This window comes from Rhinolophus ferrumequinum, chromosome 25 (genome assembly GCF_004115265.2).
Source record: "Rhinolophus ferrumequinum isolate MPI-CBG mRhiFer1 chromosome 25, mRhiFer1_v1.p, whole genome shotgun sequence".
Lineage (NCBI taxonomy): Eukaryota > Metazoa > Chordata > Mammalia > Chiroptera > Rhinolophidae > Rhinolophus > Rhinolophus ferrumequinum.
Genome location: NC_046308.1, coordinates 22,274,372 through 22,292,705, shown reverse-complemented (window position 1 = coordinate 22,292,705; position 18,334 = coordinate 22,274,372). Strand labels below are relative to the sequence as shown.

At 53.3% G+C, this 18,334-nt stretch overlaps 1 protein-coding gene across 1 annotated transcript; it reads left to right on the top strand.

Moving 5' to 3' along the window:
• Positions 1-2,378: 2,378 nt before the first annotated feature.
• On the top strand, positions 2,379-12,757 carry LRRC75B (leucine rich repeat containing 75B). Its single transcript, XM_033097989.1, has 4 exons — positions 2,379-2,579; positions 5,051-5,179; positions 6,648-6,763; positions 8,208-12,757. The coding sequence occupies exons 1-4, from the start codon at positions 2,403-2,405 to the stop codon at positions 8,716-8,718; spliced, it is 933 nt and encodes a 310-aa protein (XP_032953880.1). The 5' UTR covers positions 2,379-2,402; the 3' UTR covers positions 8,719-12,757.
• The last annotated feature ends 5,577 nt before the right edge of the window (positions 12,758-18,334 follow it).

Sequence of the window (18,334 nt, the reverse complement as noted above, 5' to 3'; positions counted from 1 at the left end):
ACCCCACCTTCTGAGTCATCTGGACTTGGTTCCCTGTCACTCTCGCTGAGTCACTATATGGGTGGCCAAGGGCTTGGGAAGCCAAAGGTGTGGCTGTCATTGCTACTTATCTCTTGGCAGGCTCCACTTGGGGTTCAGGTTGCCTCCAAGAGGGCCTGGGGTCTGGCCGTCTCCCCCCCACACTGACTCTCTGACCCGTCCAACCTCGACCTCACTGGTGGCCCACTGAGTAGGGCTGCCCTGAGAGGCATGGTACAAGCCCCTGAACCTCCACATCAATCCCGGGGGCTGAGAGGGCAAATTCACAGCTCTCCCCCTGCGCTGTGGGGTCTCTAAAAACACAGTTCTGCTGCCCAGGAAAACTCCAGGGAGTGGGGCCAGCAGCCTTAGTTATGTACACATGGAAGCTAGTGAGGGAGAAAGAAGTCTCCACTCCCCACGGCACAGCCCTGGCTTTGGGGGCTCCTGCCCAATCAGGTTAGGCCAGAAAGAGTCCCCAAGAGCCAGCTCAATCTAGGCACCCCCCACAGGAGGCTGAAGGAAACCCTTCCAGGGATCTGGGTCCAGACACCACTCTCCCTCCTTTCCTGGAAAAACGTCCTCCAGGAATCTCCCAGCCAGGGACAGAGGGTGGGTTGCGCGGTGAGGGATGGGGCCGGGAGTTAGTTCTCTGCTTTCCACAAGATTCTAAACTCTGGGCATCCCCCTATGCCACTGCCTGCTTTGCCCCCTTCATGACCTCAGGCTCAGCCAGTCTTTCCCCCACCCTGCAACCCCACCTCAGTCTTCTCACAGTCAAGGTGACAATGTGCAGGCCTGGCTCAGCCTCTGGAAGGGTATGGTCAGGATCTGGGAGCCATCCCAGCTCTGGCTCCAGCCCTGAGGATATGGGGGTGGGGGAGGAGGGTCTTACCAGGGTGCCAGCTCTGGACAGGGGGTCTTAGAGGTGTCTGGGGCACTGGGGCCACTGCTGAAGTCTCTGGCTCCCTCACCACCACGTCAATTCAGCGACAGTGCCTTGGCTCTGAGGGACGGCAAGCCAGGCAGTCATGCAGGTTTGCCAGAGAGGAAACCTGTGATGCCAAGGTGGCCCCAGGACAGTGTTAACTATACAGGAGGGAGAGGAGGCTGCTGGGTCCAGCCAGCAGTTGCCAGGAGAGCATTAAGCCCAGGATGGAAAGGCCTCAGAAACAGGCCCAACAGGGGTGCCCAAGCCAGCAACAAGGGTTGGGGTTCAGTGGGTGGTTGAGGGATGACGACACTGCCTTGTCTCAGGCGGTCCACAGACCCAGGTAGTGCTTAACCCAAAGGAAGGAGCCTGACCCTGCCCTCACTTACCCCTTGCCCTTGGATAGTCTCCTCTCACCCCACCCTCCTTCTGCACCTGTCCTCAGGCACCCTGTCCTCACAGGCTGGACAAACACTCCTTGCTGTGGCAGTTGGGGATTGGAGTCTAGTATCTCAAATGCTCCCTACCTAGGGAATGTGAGGGGTTGCAGGGGACGGCAGGCCTCCAGTGAAGTCCCCAGACTCCTGCTGAGGAAGTCTCAGAAGGTGGAGACACTCTTTGAGTTGGGTGGGTCCCTAGCTCAAGCCTGGTCCTGGGAAGAGCCAGGGGCCTCCCTTCTCACACTGTCCCTCCCCCCTTGTCAGGCAGGGAAAACCAAAGCCAGGGGCAGGTGCAGCCAGCTTTCTGCCATTCTACCAGAGCTGGGCTTAACGGTTAACCAGCACTCCTCATCCCGTTTATCTCCCAGGCCAGAGATCAGAGGCCTGGGTCAGAGGGAGCTGGTTCCACTCAGCCTGTGGAGGCCTGTCCCTAGCCGTGCTGGGAGGGGCAGTACATATTTGTCATCGTAGGAGTGTCCAAGCAGGGTGTACGGGTCAGATACTACAATTGCTCTTTGCTGGGGTGATTCCTGAAAGCATGTCCTGGCACCTCCTAAGGCTGGCAAACTTTAGCAGAACCCTCAATCCATCCCGCCCTGAGTCCAAGTCCAGTGCTCTTTGCACCGCCAAAGCAACTGTTCCACAATCCGCACTGGGGCCAGAAGGCTTTAGAGGCGTCAAGCGCCATCTCGTCCTGGCTGTGCTCAGCGACTCCCCCCGAGAGCATCAAAGCTCCAGAGCCCTGCCTAGCACGGGCGGGGGCCCGTCGTCCAGCGAGACCCCCCACACCCAGTGTTTGGGAGCTCGGAGGCCCCAGCAGGAAACCACCCCCCTCCCTTCTCCGGCTCCGGCCCGGCAGAGTTGTGCAGCTTCAGACACCACGCTCGCCACTCCGCGCATCCAGGGGCGGGGGCGGGGCCGGAGCCAGCGCGGGGCGGGGCCGGGGCCGGGGCCGGGGGCGGGGCTCAGACCGCCCGGCCTCCCGCCTGCCGGCCGCCAGCTGCTCGGTGGCCATGGGGGCGCGGCTGGGCCGGCGGGCTGGACCCGAGGCGGGCTCCGAGGCCGGGGCGGAGACGGGGTGCGGGCCCGCGCCGTATGAGCGCCGGGTGCGCTGGCTCCGCGAGATTCAGTCCACGCTCCGCGAGCGGCGGCCCGAACGCGCCCGGCAGCTGCTGCGCCTCCTGCGCCAGGCGAGAGAAGGAGCGGGCCAGCCTGGGGCTGGAGGCCCGGGAGAGGCGGGGGGCTGCGCGCTTTGGGCTTCGGGCTTCGGGCCTGCAAGGGGCCGGGAGGCAGGGCCGACCCGGAATGGCACACGGGTCGGGCGGGTTCCGAGGGGAGGAGATGACTGGCTGCAGGGGTGGAAGCTTGTCTGGGCGAGAGGGCACTGGAGGGAGGGCAACCAGCTAAAGTGAGGACCACTGAGGCGGGGGACGTGGGGGGCACTGTGAGTGTGTCGGGCGAGCCTCTGGGGTTTGAGGTCTGTTGTGTGTGTTGAGGGTGCCCCAAGCCAGTAGCTAAGAGCCCAGATTCAGGACTTGGCAGGAAAGGAGGGGGGCTGGGAGGAGTGGCAAGTGTGAGCATCTTGTACTGGGAAGCCTGCGCCCCCCCCCCCCCTTCTCTAGGGTGAGGGGAGGCACTAGACCTTAGAGAGAGGATCCTGGAAAGCAACAGCCCAGCTGGTCAGTGGGTGCAGCCTCTCCATGACACTATGGTGGCCCAGACAGAGCTACAGCCTGCATCACCCATCCTCTTAAAGGACAGCTCACGCTCATTGAGTACACACCCCTGGCATCTGTACATCATACCACATCTGGACTGGCGGGGGCTCTGGTCCTACACACACCGGGCACCTGAGTCCCAGATCCCAAACCCTGGGTTATCCTAGGAGACTGGGTCCTGCTCCCAGCATCACCACTAGGCAGGCTACTTCCCTCTCTGCCCACATCCCCACCCCCTGCAGCAGCTGCCACCACAACCTGCCCCATCCCGTAAGCTGAAACCAGCCGTGCAGGTCTTTGGCCTGCAGGAGGATGTTAGAGATGGGAAACTTTGGCTTGGAGAAAAGTGAGCCTAGAACCACAGAACAGACTGGGGGCCAGCCAAGGCCACAGCCCAACCTCTAGCCTCCCAGCCATGCTCCTCCTGCTACTCTCTTCTTGGCTTAGCAGACTGGAAAGGTGAGGCTGGCCCTTTAAGAGGAGCTGTCTAGACCAGCAGAAAGCAGGCTGAGGTCTGGGGCCCTGTCTGGGTCAGCCCAGGCTCACCAGTCACTCCTCCCTTCTGGGACCTCCCTAGCTGACATCTGCAACATGAACATGAATGATGTTTATAATGCAAACAGCAGAGCATCACCGAATCAGCCAGACTATCCAGAGGCATAGATTTCTATCTAGAGTCCAAGGCACCAGCTGGGCATTATAACTGGAAAACCAGCTCCATTGCCCCTCATTTCCCAGAGTGTGGGATTTGAGGTCCAGTGAGGGGCCTGGCCGGCCCCATGCCCCACAGAAACTCTGTAGTTCTAGCCCTTGGGCATTCCCTCCTGGGCTGTCTTCCTATGTGCGGGTGGAGCGGGGCGGCTTCTGCACTGAACAGGTCACTCTTTGGTTTGCGGAGGCCCACATGGGTTCTGGAGGCCCCTCCTGGCTGTGCCTGCCCCATGAGCTTGTCAGTATACCCTCTAAATAGAGCCTCTAAAAGGGTGGTTAGTACCACATCAGGCCTGTGTAACAGATGAAGGGCTAAAGACAGGAAGGCCAGGGGCTCGATGATGGGGTCTGTTTGAGGAGTGAGAGACTTGGAGGCTAGACGAGGAGGCTGGTAGGCTGGGGAGAGTGTGAGTGCCAGACGGTGGAGCGTTCTGAGACTGCAGACCGTGCATGAGTCTGACATCACACGACTTCAGAGCATTTGGTCTCCACCAAAGGGGGTTAAGGGTCAAGCTCACGTGTGTGTGTGTGTGTGTGTGTGTGTGTTTCCTAGAGCAGGCTCTGGCAGCCTGAGGGTGAGACTGGAAGAGTGGCAGGAGCCCCAGGGAGAGGTTGCCATAGAATGAGGCCTGAACCTTCTTGAGTAATGGGGAGGGAGAGCTGGGTGGTGAGGGGTGAGGGAGAGTGTGGGGTGATTCCTGGGAAGATGGGGATGGTAACACCCTTCACTGAGCTGGGGCACAGAAAGTGAGGCCAGATTCAGGGTAGGAAATGAACACGCCCAGTCTGAACTGAGGTTCACCCCCACAGCAGGGGTCTGGACCTGTAGGCAAACAGACAGGAATAGGTGGAAAAGGCAAAGGGCCCGAAGGGAATACTAGAGAACGGTGGCTTTTGGAGTCATCAGAGGAGCCCTCAAAGAATCCCCTGGATAGGCCCAACCCCAGAGAATGCAAGGTGTCCCCGCATGTTTCACCTTCAGGACACTAGTCTAAGGGCTCTGGGACCCACTTCTCACCTCCAGAGGCCCCTGGTGCACTGACTGTCTCCTCATCTAAAAGGTCCACCTGCCCCTAGATAGTTAGCCCATCGCCACCTGTGGGGAGACTCCAGGAAGCCTCAGAGAGACGGAGAAAGGGGAATGGATGTGAGGGGCTCTGGCTGGCTGGGAGGGGGCCCAGAGAAAGGTGGCCCCAACTCCTGGCTCACTCAACTCTCTTCACCACCCACAGGACCTGGGCCTCGAGGGGATCCTCCTCCCTGACATATTCTACAGGAACGTGGCCTTCCTCAATCTGGTAGACCCCATTTCTCATGACCTGCTCGTGAACCTGGCCCGGGACCTGCAATGCCCCAAGACGGTGAGGCCAGCAGGCAAGGACCTCAGGCTGGATGGTGTGGTTGACAGGGGCCAGGAGAGCCCAGGGCTGGGGGCTAGGAACCTGGGTCCTTATCTGGCTTGCTGCGATGCCTTAGGCAGGTCACTGCCCCTCTCTGGGCCCTTATGCCAGTGTCAATGTATAATGGTGGACAGCAACTAGAGCAAGTGTGAGCTGTACTTTCCCAACCCCAGAAAGTTGTGTCTGGGTAGACCATTTCCTGAGTGGCAGCACTATGCACCAGGCCCCAGAATCCAGGCAGGAAGTTGTATGGGGACCCTGCAGGACACAGAATGTTCTTACAAATTCGCGGATGGACCCAAACCTCTGAGTTCCCAGCCTCCTAGTTCCTGGACCAGAAAAGAGCTGTCCTAGGCTGGAACCCCTGTCCAATGTCCCCATCCTGTATAATACCCTTGGGGACAAGTGCTCACTGCTTCCCACAGCAGCGTAAGCCACAGCAAGTCCTTCCTGATGTTGAATTGGCATCTTCCAATTGCAGCCTCCCCTTCCTGTCCCCCCCATGCACCACGTTTGCCCAGAACCCCACTCTAATGGCACCTGCAGACATCCTGCCACCATGAGCATTGACGGTGCTGTGCTTCGGACACAGCCTGTGGCCAGGACCCCCCGCCATCTCTTAGTCACAGCGAGTCACAGTGAGTCAAGGGTGCCCACGATGGGCCCTGCGAACTCTGAACTCCCATATCTATATGTAGTTGTCACTAAGGATGCTGAGGTAGCCTAGAGCTGCCACAGTGACCCCTGGGGCTTGCTGCCATTGTGTGTGCACGCTGTTAACGGAGGGACTGGATAAAGAACATGTGGGTAGTGGAGCGTGCTCAGTGCCAGCTTATGGAAAGCAGGGCACCCCTGTTCTGCCCAAGCTGGGCTCTACAACGGCCCACTTAGGACCAGGAGTGAGCCAGGTCGTGCTGCTGTAGCATGTTAACCCTCCCAGCCCTGGCAGCCCAGACCCCAGGCCCCACAGGCGCAGTCTAGATTGGAGAGTGAGAGGTAGAAAAACATGCTGACCTGGCTTGTTCCTATTCTCTGGGGGTGGCGTCAGTGGAGCAGGGCTCCCTGGAGGGGCCTGGTCCTGCCTCCCCGTGTGGCGAGTCCCCGGGGAGCGCTGAGGGTGGGCAGAGGGCCGACTGATAGCTGGAGATGCTGGCTCTAGGCCTGAGGACAGGGAACAAGGGCCCATTGTCTGTGCTTCCTCCCACCGGGCACTGCGGGCCTCAGACCAGCCTGTCCAGCTCCCAGTGGGCAGACTCCCCTGGCTCCGTGCCAAGCCATAGCTGGAGTGGGGGGTGGGCAGGGGAGGCCCGTGGGCAGTTCAGTGATCCGTAATGAATAACTGTGTACTCAACCACACACTTGGATCTCCAGTGCCCAGAGGGCAGTGAGAGAGGCTTGGATTCACCCGTGACAGCAGTATCTCCCACAGGACTCTGAGTTCTGGAAGTCCTCAGACAAGATCTGTCGGCAGCTCATCTACCACCTCACCCCTCACTCCAAGTGGCAGCAAGGGTCCAGACTGTCCCAGAGGAAGACCCCGAGCTGGTAAGGGGAGTCTAACCATAGTCCCACCTCATGCCCCTTAGGGTCCCTTCCCAGGCTGTGAAGAGGCAGGACCAGCCCTTGGGGACTACCCAGCCTTCTCTCAGAAAAAGGCTAGTGCCTGAAACACCACTCTGTGGGTCTCTCGCCCTCGTCTGTATCACGGCCCTAACGCTGGAGGCCATGGCTGGCCGATGGCTGCAGACACTCTCCAAGTCAAGCTGCACTCTCTGTATGACCCCCCCGCTGCCATTCGCTCCTCCCTCAGTCTCTGGCCTGTCACTGGACCTGTCTCCAAGGTGACCTTAGCAGGTTTCCGCGGAATCCTCGTAACCAGCTTTGAGGGAGGCAGATTCTGGGTCATGATTCCCATTTTACTGGGAAGGAAACTGAGGCTGGGAGAGGGAAAGTGGCTTTCCCAAGGCCACCCCCGCCTTGATTTTCCTGCATCCCTTTGAGAATTATGTGTCACCTGCCTGAAGCCCAGGCCTCCCCAGCTGGCCTGATGGCTCACTCTGCCAAGGGGTCCTCCTCTCCATCACTCCGTCACAGCCTGTGGCCACAGACTCGGCCCAGGGGCCCAGAACCACAGCCCCGGTGCTCTCCTGCCCCCCTCAGGCCTTGCAGTCCACATCTGTCCCCCGCTGTGGCAGGTGGGGTGACCCCACTGCCCTCAGCCCCCAGTCAAGACTATGTGCCTCGTGAGCTGTGTTCAAATGACAGAAAGGCCTAGAGGGGTTTTTGAGGACAGCAGGGGACCCTCCTCAGTCTCTAAACTTCCTTTCCAGCTTAGAACACAGGGAGCCCTTCCCCAGGGCAGGTCGCCACCCCCGTGTCCCCCAGCACCTCCCCTCTCTCTTCCCTGGGCCTGTCCCCTCTCTAGCCTCCAAGACCTGAGGGACTAGCCTGATACCCTATCATCCTGATAGGAACACCCATCCTTACCCCCAAAGGGTTGACTTTAGAGGAGGCACGTGAAAAATGTTTGGGCTCAGGAGTTGGAGCACCTCGATTTGGAGACCTGGCTCCCCACTTAATGGTGTGTAACCATGGAAGAATCGCGTCACCTCTCTGAGTGTCCATTTGCTCCTCTGGAGAATGCAATCGTTCCTACCCCACTGGGCTGGCATAAAAGTAAGCGAGACAATAAATGACAGGTGTGGTGATGCAGTCACACAGTAGGCTTTTTATAATTACAGCTCTTGGAGCCTGAACAGGTGTGTATTTAATCATCTCAACAGCCAGATCCCCTTTCACCAAAGGGGAAATTGAGGCTCAGAGAGGTTCCGAGCATTACCCATGGCCAGTTACTTAGAAAGTGGCATTTTGATCCCAGCTTGGCCCAACTCACCTCCCTGGGCTGCACCAACAGGGCATTTTCTGGGGGCAGTGGAACCTGGGCTATGGGCCCTTGTTCAGTCTATCTCCACCTGCAACCCTCCCACAGCCTCAAGAGCAGCCTGCAGAAGACTCTGCTGGCAGGGGAGACCGTGACCCTCTCAGGGATCCCACTGTCGGTGCGGGATGTGCCACATATAACGCGCTACCTGGGCAGCCAGGGCGCCGAGCTCACGGCACTGGACCTGAGCTTCACGGGGCTGAGTGATGAGCTGCCCCGCCTCTGGACGCTGCCCCGCCTCTCCCAGCTCCTGCTCAACGGCAACCGGCTGACACGGGCTGCTGCCCGTGAGCTCACGGAGGCCGTGAAGGACACCACCAAGTTCCCTGCGCTAGCCTGGGTGGACCTGGGCAACAATGTAGATGTGGCCTCCCTGCCCCAGCCCCTGTTGGTTGGCCTGCGCCGGCGGCTGAGCCAGTGCACCTCGCTCCCCACCATCTATGAGGGCCTGGACCTCGAGCCTGAGGGCAGTGTGGCCCATGCCACCACTGCTGCCTCCACTTGGGGCTCCGCGGCTGCCGAGCCAGAGTCTGAGCCCCAGGCCTGCTGTACTAGGTGACCGCCACCCTGGCTCCTGCTACCTGACTGACGATGCTCCCAAGCACATAGAATGGGGTGATGGAGGCCCCAGAGGTCACCCAGGCCCCCAGACATCCAGTGCACATGCTGTGCCTGGGATTAAAGGAATGGAAGGATAACGGGCTCATCAGAGGCCGGATGATTAGTCCCGACTGAGATCTCAGCCTCCTCGCAGCAGGAGGGGCTCAGCACCCGCTGTGCAGACCCCATAATAAAGGGTGATACCCCCTCTGCCTCAGCCTTTCTGCATCATGGACAGTGAGCACCAGCCCTGCTGTTAGGGTGGGGTGAAGGTGTAGGGGGCGGCAAAGACTCAGGGACCTTGCCCACCTGAAAGGGAGGGGCCAAGCTCACAGTGACCTCCCTCCAGGTGCTTCCAGGACAAGACCTGCACAGACCGAGATGTGGATGTCAGGTCCGTCTGTGGGCTGTGGAGTTAGAGGAGGCCTCCAGGGACTTGGCCCTCACATCTGGGCAGGGCTGGGAAGGGGCAAATTGGGAGCCCAGAGAGGGGCAAAGCTTGGAACGGAGCCCACAGCTAGCTCATGCCTGAGCCCAGGCTGCTGACCTCCCCCACAAAGGCCCCTTGGGCTGGGCACAAGAGTACTGATAGGAGGGGAGGTTTGCCTCCGACAGGGCACAGCACTGCCCACTACCCCTAGGACCCACTCCCCAGGCCTCCTGTACTTGGTGAGTGGGCAACTCTGCAGGGTTAGGAGACACATCAGACCAGAGATGGAGAGCTGTGTGTTCCCTCTAGGCTCCTGGGGCACACACGCACAGTCCTCCCCTATAGGGGACCCCAAGACAGCATGTAGGGGGTGGAGGTGGGCGCAGCCAAAAGCAGGGGTCTCTGGGACCAAGCTGTCCTAAGGCAGCCCAGGAGGTGGCCTGCTCCCAGCAGAGGGCTGTCTCCCTTTCTCCCAAGCACTATCAGGGCAGGCTCCTGACCAGAAGCCTAACGCCATGTGCGGAGAGCTGGAGTTCAGCCCAACTAGGTGTCGGGCAGGGCAGAGGCAAAAAAGGAATTTAGAGATGTCCAGGGGGAAACTGAGTTCCAGAGTAGGGAAGCCAGTAACCTAAGGCTCCTGTGTAGAGCCAAAAGGTGAGGTCCAGGGGCCATGGGATCCTGCCGGATAGGAGACACCTGGTGGCACAGCAAAGCCTCATGGGCCAAAGAGGAGGCAGGAGTCCTCCTGGTTCTGTGTACCCCAGCCCACCAGCGCCGACCTTCCCCCACAGTTCTGGCTACAGGGGACTGTGAGTTGGCGTGGACTACAGCACATCCCCGGTCGGCTGGTTGCACAGCAGCCTCTTGGGCCAGAGGGAGGCGGCCAAGGGAAGGATGGGAAGGAGTTGGTCCTAGCATGAGGCAGTGAGGCAGCTCCCCCTTCTATGGTGCATGTCCCCCCCCCCGCCCCCCCACTGTCAGGCCGTCTGGTCTTGCACTTTTGCGGGAACCCTGATCCGGGGTTGGTGAGAAGGGTGTGAAGAGCATCCTGTCAGCCCAGCGCTGCTCCTGACTCACTGTGTGACCTGGCCAGGCCCACCCCTCTCACGGCCTCGGGTTCTCCTTTCTCCCTGGGGTCCTGGCTCCTCCCAGGCCTCCTTGCCCAGTGGCTGGGGAGCTACAGAAGCATCTCCCTGTGCCCCGGCCCTAGAACAGGGGGCTGAGGCTCCTCTGAGTGAGGCAAAGCAGGGTGGGAGGTGGAAGGGGCCAGTGGAGAGGGAAAGAAAGGGGAAGCCGAGGCCGGGTAGGCTGATAAGCCTGTTGTCACAGGCAGCCGTGCGCTCCTGTGACTCCTTGCTGGAGAAATGTCAGGCTCCCGCCTGCCCTCTGGCCCTCCAGCCTGCCTTGCTTCCTGCCCACCAGTGGCCTGCATCCAGCCCACTAACCTTGAACGTCACCGCTCGGAGAGGTTCCTTCCAGGATGGTGAGAGGACCTGAGCCGGGTGTCGCCAGGCGAGCTCTGGGAGAATCCAGGCGGCGGCAGCTGGCCTCAATCTCCCCGCCTCTTGGACAGAGGCACTCAATGCAACAGCCGAGCTGGAGCATGAAGCAGCTCAAGAGAAGAGGGTTGGCCTTGTTGCCATGCAGGTGTCCGCAGTCCCTTCACGGGGGCCCTCACACCGGGGCTTCACGACCACTAGGGAGGCTACTCTACAGGCTGGGACACTCCAGGAAGCGGGGCTTGTGACTCACTCAGCCTGCCTGGCGGGCAGAAAGTGCCCGCCAGGCCGGCTCCAGCCCAAGTTCCAGATGGAGGAGGCAGCAGGTGGGGGCCTCACTCAGGCTGGTCCTCACCCAGTCCCAGACTGGGGGCAGACAGGCCCCATGATCCACTGGCGGTGTGGTTCTCGCAAGGCCTGTTCCCTCCTGGGAACTAGGTACACCAAGCCTCCCCTCATCCTGCTGGAGTGAGGATGACATAAGGTTTGGAAAGTGCCTGCTGCGTGGGGGGCACAGACAGGCACTAGTCAGCATCGGCAGGGCCTCCACCCAGGGCTCTCTGGATGGGAATGGCAGGAGCCCAAACCTTTGGGACTAGGCAGGACTGAAGCCATTTATTTATTTAATGAGCACTTCTGTAGGCTTCTCTGGGCCAGGTACTGTTCCGATGGCTTTACACTCCTTTAATTCTCTTTGCAATTGAAGGAGGTGGGTGCTATTACCACCTCCATTTTGTAGGTGAGTGAACTAAAACAGGGAGAGGTTAAGTGACTTGTCCAAGGTCAAAGTCTTGGAACTGAAGGAGCTGGGATGTGAGCCAGGCAGCTTGGCCTCAGTCTGCAATGCTAACCCTTTGTGATGCTGCCTTTTCCACAGCCATCCCCGGGGGCCCAGGATTCACTGGAACTCCTGAGCAAGCCCCTTCCCAAGAGGCCACTCAAGGCAGAGACCACCATGATGGTGTCCTTGGTGGACGGGAACAGACCTCCAGCAGTGCTGCCCCAGGAGTAAGACCAGGCAGGACCTCCCTGGGCCTCAGTTTCACCGTGTTCAAAAATGGGTGGGGAGGGGAGCAGTGAGGACCTGGGCTCTGCCCTCTTCCAGGATTGAAAGGGACTAATTAGGAGAGGGTTTGGAAGTACTTGTCAGACTGAACAAAGCCTAGCCTTGTACTCAGGGGTGCAGGATTCATGCCGACTTCTGGTGGTCTGCTATAGGTGCCTTCATCTCTTGCGGCCTCAGCCACTACAGTCCTAAACCTGCTTTGCCAAGATGTTGAGATCATCTCGGGGCCTCAGCCTTCTCAGTCCTAAACCTATTTTGCCAAGATGTTGAGATCATCTAAAGGAAACATGTAGAAAAGATACCTGTGCTCCACTGTGTATTGAAATACATCAAAATGAACATACCAAGTGCTACAAGTTTAAAGTGTGCAATATGACACATTTTGACTTGTGTACATATCCATGAAAACACCACTACAATCGAGACAACAAACATATCTCTCACGACCAAACGTTTCCTTGTGTCCCTTGGTAAGGGCTCCCTCCCTCCCCTCACCACCCATCCCCAGCCACAAGCAACCGTTGATCTGCTTTCCGTCCCTAGAGATCAGTTTATATTTTCTAGAGTTTTAGATATATGGAATCATACAGGTGCACTCTTTTTTTCATATGACTTCTGTCACTCAGCATAATTATTTTGAGACCCCCCACAGTGTTGTTGCATGTTCCAATAGTTCCTTTTTATTGTTTACTATTCGATTGGATGGACGCACCACAATTTATCCATTCACCTGTTGATGGATATTTGTTTTGAATTTTTAGCCTTTACAAATAAAGCGGCTGTGAATATTCGTGTACAAGTTTTTGCATGAACATAAAATTCTTTTTCTCTTGGGTAGTGATATCACAATAGTTTTTCTCTTGTTGTACTATCTTTGCCTGGTTTGGGTACCAGAGTAATGCTGGTTTCAAAGAAGGAGTTGAGAAGTATTCCCCTCTCTTCAATTTTTCTGGGAAGACTTGGTATTATTTGTCCCTTAAATATTTGGTAGAATTCCTCAGTGAAGACACATGGGCTTGAAGTTTTCTTTTTGGGAAGATTTTCAACTACAATTCCAATTTCTTTAATAGATATAGAACTATTCAAGTTAGCTATTTCTTCTTGAGTGAGCGTTGGTATCTTGGATCTTTTAAGAAATTTGTCCATTTCATCTAAGTTGTTGAATTTGTTGGCATAAAGTTGTTCATAATATTTCCTTTCAATATCTGTGGAATCTGTAGTAATCACCTCTCTCATTCCTGAGACTAGTAATTGTGTCTTTTTTTTTTTCTCTTTCCTAATCAGTCTGGCTAGAGGTTTTCAATTTTATTGATTTTGTTAAAGACTCATCTTTTGCTTTCACTGATTTTTCTCTATTGCTGATTTCTATTTCATTGATATCCACTTTGATCCTTATTTCCTTTCTTCTGCTTACTTCAGATTTCATTGGCTCTTCTTTTTCTTGGTTCTTAAATGAATCTTCTTGTCTGATATTAATATAGCTGAGATATTAATCTGTGATCTTTTTTTTCCCTATCATATATGGTGTTTAGTGCTATAAATTACCCCCCTAAGTTCCGCTTTAGTGGCACCCCACAAATTCTGATATATTGTGTTTCCATTTTTAAGCTGGTTCAAAATACTTTCTAATTTCTCTTTTGGTTTCTTCCTTGATGCATGGGTTACTTAGAAGAGTACTATTTTGTTTCCAAATATTTAGAGATTTTTTTCCCCCAAGTATCTTTCTGTTAATGATATCTAATTTAATTTCACTGAGGTCAGACAACATAATTAACAAGGCTTGAAGCCAATTTTTTTTCTTCCCCCTTTCTTCCGCCTCCCTCCCAGTTCAAGCCGTTGTTTCTCAGTCTAGTTGTGTAGGACACAGCTCCCTGGCCCATGCTGGTATTATGAGCCTTGCGCTCCCCCTGGCTGAGACCCTCGGTCGCCAGTCGTTGGTCGGCTGCTCACAGCAGCTCTCGCAGCCCTTGCCAGCTGCCGGCCACTCACAATGGCTGCTGGCCACTCTCGGTGGCCACCGGCCACTCATGGCAGCACACGGCAGCTCACGCCAACCTCTGGCTGCTCACGGCAGCCCAGCTCTAGGGAGAGCCGTTGTTCACAATCTTCACTGTAGAGGGCGCAGCTCACTGGCCCATGTGGGAATAGAATTGGCGGCCTTAGGCGTTAGGAGGAAGGCGCTCCAACCTCCTGAGCCACGGGGCTGGCCCCAATTTTTTTTTTTTAAAGGAGGGCGCAACTCAGTGACCCATGCGGGGATTGAACCGGCAACCTTGGTGCTACGAGCACCACACTATAACCGACTGAACTAACCAGCCACCCTCAAGGCTTGAAGCCAATTTTGAATCTTAGTAAATGTTCTGTGTGCACTTGAGAAGAATGTGTATTCTGTTATTGTTGAGTGGTCCTATAAGTGTTAATAAAAGTCAAATTGATTTATAGTGTTATTCAAGTCTACTATATCCTTGCTGATTTTCTGCCTACTTGCTCTATCAGTTATTGAAAGGGGAACTGAAATCTCTTGCTGTAATTGTATTTACCTATTTCTTGTTGCAGTTCTACTTATTTTTGGCTTCATGTATTTTGAAGCTTTATTATTAGATGCATAAACGTTTAAGATTGTTATGGCTCCTTGATTAACTGACCCTATCATCGGTATGAAATGACTTTCATTATCCCTGACAATATTCCTTGCTTTGAAATCTACTTATCTGATATAATAATATAGCTACTCCAGCTTTCTTTTGACTAGTGTTGGCAATGGTATTATCTTTTTCCATCTTTTTGCTTTTAAACTATTTAAGTCTTTACATTTAAAGTGTTTCTTACAGGGTCTTGCTTTTTTTAAACCCAATCTGACAATCTCTGCTTTTTAATTGGAGTGTTTATACTATTGTATGTAGACTGAAAAAAAGGGTTCTATGGAAAGTAGCCTCACAGGGTGAATCTGATCAAGGATTCCTAGCTGGGCAGGTTCTGGTGGGTAGTCATGCTTCAGGGATTTAACTTCTTTAGCAAAAGGCTTTCTTTTGCCTCAAGCAAGCCCTGTCCATTGTTTCTGTGTGTCAGAGGTTAACACACCTTTGAAATGCCCTTTCAAACCCCTCCTTCTAAAGCGTGAGAGCACAGAATCTTAAATAGCCTGTAATCCCACCCCCACCTTGCTTTCTCCCACCTCCATAATCTTCCTTAAATTCCCTCCTTAATTTCAAATGCATAAAAGAAATTGTGAAATTGTTCTTCGCTAGACCTTTTGAGATCTTGCTCCCTGGCATGTCCTCAGGTTTGGCTCAAATAAACTCATAAAAATTCTCTACATCTTTTGACTTTTTTTTTTGTTTTTAAAGATTTTATTGGGGAAGGGGTACTGGATTTTTATTGGGGAACAGTGTGCACTTCCAAGACCTTTTTCCAAGTCAAGTTGTTGTCCTTTCAAGCTTAGTTGTGGAGGACGCAGCCCAGCTCCAGGCCCAGCCGCTGCTGCCAGCTGCAGGGGGCGCAGCCCACCATCCCTTGCAGGAGTCGAGGAATCGAACTGGCAACGTTGTGTTTGAGAACCCGTGCTCCAACCAACTGAGCCATCCGGGAGCTCAGCGGCAGCTCAGTTCAAGGTGCCGTGTTCAATCTTAGTTGCAGGGGGCGGAGCCCACCATCCCTTGCGGGACTCGGGGAGTTGAACCGGCAACCCGGTGGTTGAGAGCCCACTGGCCCATGTGGGAATTGAACCGGCAGCCTTCGGAGCTAGGAGCACGGCGCTCCAACCGCCTGAGCCATCAGGCCAGCCTTAGACCTTTTTTTATATCAACATTTCCTTACACTCACATGCTGGTCAGTATTCTGAATATTCAAGGAGGACTCTGCAGATCTGGGTTCTCTGTGTACCTTTCTTTTCTTTGGCATTGTCCTATGTACTCTAGTTGCCTTGGCCTTTCTAAAGTCTTAGCTCTGACTCAACCCAGGTAGGCTAGCAGGGTCCTTCAGTTTGCCCTTCCTGTGCTGCATCCTGGAAAACTCACAAGTAAGCCCGCCTTATTTTTCCCATCTCTTGGTGATTACTCTTCTTCAGTGTCTGAGGGTTTTTTTGTTTGTTTTTTGTTAAATGCTCATTAACTTTTTTTTAAATTGGGGAATACTGGGGAACAGTGTGTTTTTCCAGGACCATCAGCTCCAAGTCATTGTTTACAATCTAGTTGTGGAGGGCGCACCTCACTGGCCCATGTGGGAATTGAACCGTGTTATGAGCGCTGTGATCTAATCAACTGAGCCAACGGGCCGTCCCATTGTTTTTTTGTTTGTTTTTTTTTTTGCCATGAGGGTAAATCCAGGTAATTACCTTCATCTTGGCCAGATGCAGAAAGAAATCCTGTATGCTTTATCTTAAAAAGGTTTTGGAATACCCAGCAGGTGAATGTATTAGGCAATCAACTGAGTCTAAACCCTCCCTTGTAGAGGCTTGGAGAAAAGTGGTAGTGTAGGCAGTCAGAACCAGAATCCATCTCTTCAGTCTTTGTCCAGTTACCTTCTCAGGACCTCATCCTTTGTTCTAGGTCTTCGTTATCTTACCAAGTTGTTTTCCATTTAAAAGTTATATATTACAAAGAAAATACGTTTTTTCAAAAAGAGAGAACTCAAACATTCAGACCTCTGTATGATCTTGAGTCGGTCCCTCTCCAATCTTGGCAAAAAGTTGGAGCTTATTCTCAAGAGGGGGTTAGGTTTCTGGACCTTCTAGGTCTCCCAGAGACATGGAAGACTGTGAACCTGGACATGTTAAAATGCCGAAACTCCCCAGCCCCCTGCCCACAGCTGAACTAGCAGAAGGGTAGCAGTTCAAGGTAAACCCTCCTGACAAGAACCTGGGTTTTCTCCAGGGAACCTGACCAGTGCAAGAGGAAGTCTTAAAGGTGTAGACGTTAGGGGGTTTTACCCCAAAACATTATTCTTTTTCTTACAAACAGATATTTTTTAATGCCCCACTCTTAAATATAGACTGATGGCCAGACAGCTACAGAAAGTCTGTAATATGAAAAACTGCAAAAAAAAAAAAAAAAAAAAGGCGGGGGGAACATATCAGGCATGGAGATGAAAGGCTCAGCAAAGCATGTTAATGTCCTCAGAGATAAGATATTGTAACCAAGGTACAAGGTATTATTAAAACAAGGAAAAAAAAAAGGAACATTCAAGAATCAATTTGGGGAACTCTTCCATAAAGGAGATCAAAAGATAAGAAAAATGGGGCGTGGCAGAGAGAGGAGATAAAAACAAGTGAGTCCAGGAGATCCAACATCTGCGTAACAGGAAATCCAGGAAGAAAAAAATCAGAAAAGCAAATGAAGGAAATCATTCAAGATTAATTCAAGAAAGTTTCCCAGAAATAAAGGATGAGAGTCCGTTCTGAAAGGGTTCAATAAGGGCCTGGCACAATGCATGTGAACAGACCTCTGCCAAGGCACGTCATTTTAAAATTTCAGAATACTGGTGACAGAAAGGAAAGAGTCACATACAAAGGGTCAGGACTTGGAACAGCTTCAGACTTCTCTAAAGCAGCACAAGATACTAGATGAAAAAGTAACAATGCCTTCAAAATTCTAAAGGAATTTTGATACCCAATCTAGAATTTCATACCCAATCAAATCAAGTATGAGACATTTTCAGACATGGAGTCTCAAAATACTTCCCATGCACCCCTTCTACAGCAGGACTCTACCAGAATGAGGTAATAACCAAGAGGTTACACAGAAAACAGGAGATTCAAGAAGTGGGGAAAGCCCACAATGATAGCAATACATGAGGCACAAGGGAAAGCTAGTCCAGATTGGGACAGGTCAAGAAGGAATTGATAAAATAGCTATGTTGTCTTTATGGTTGGTGTTGAATTAGTGACAGGAGGACAGAAAAATAAATGAATGAAAATACAAGAGAATTACTAATTCCAGGGAAACGTTCTGCAAGAAAGCAATCTAGTCCACTAGTTGGCTCAGCTGTGAAACACCGAGCCATAATAAACAATGAATCTGATCTAAGCAGAATTACAGCATCAGGAGACAGATGATTGGGGAATGCATGGTAGGAAGGAGGAAGTCGGAGAAGTCGAAAGGTAATGCCTAAAATGGAACACCAAGGAGTGGCCATGCCAACTTGTTTTAAAGTGTGACATGGAGGCAAATAAAAACAAATCAGCCCAGACTGATAGGGAAAAGAGGTTAGAAGGGCAGGAGGGCTGCTGTTTCATAATAAATCTTGCAGAAGTATTTGCTCTTTCAATGTGAAGAACTGATTTTTTCCCCCTAAAATGCAGGATATAAAACTATTTATAAAGCTGTATGTTTTTGGTTAATTTTCTTTGTGAGAATCCCCTCCACTTTTCAGGATCTAGGTAAGGTTACGGCTGGCTGGTTTTCACTGTGCATAGACTCGTGCAAGGCTGGTATTCCTGCGTGATTCCCACAATGAACCAGGTCCAAAGTCAGTTTTTCAGATCCAGGATGCAATTCACTACTGAGTGTAATGTTATTATTTACAGTACCATTTATTGTAAAAGTGTAACTTAAGGAGAGATCACACTAAAACATACTGTAGT

What these genes read in the sequence shown, in the direction of transcription:
- LRRC75B (XM_033097989.1), top strand. Translation starts at nt 2,403, where the DNA reads ATGGGGGCGCGGCTGGGCCGGCGGGCTGGACCCGAGGCGGGCTCCGAG. An exon ending in ACCTGCAATGCCCCAAGACG is followed by an intron (nt 5,180 to 6,647) that starts GTGAGGCCAGCA and finishes TATCTCCCACAG; the next exon opens with GACTCTGAGTTCTGGAAGTC. An exon ending in CAGAGGAAGACCCCGAGCTG is followed by an intron (nt 6,764 to 8,207) that starts GTAAGGGGAGTC and finishes ACCCTCCCACAG; the next exon opens with CCTCAAGAGCAGCCTGCAGA.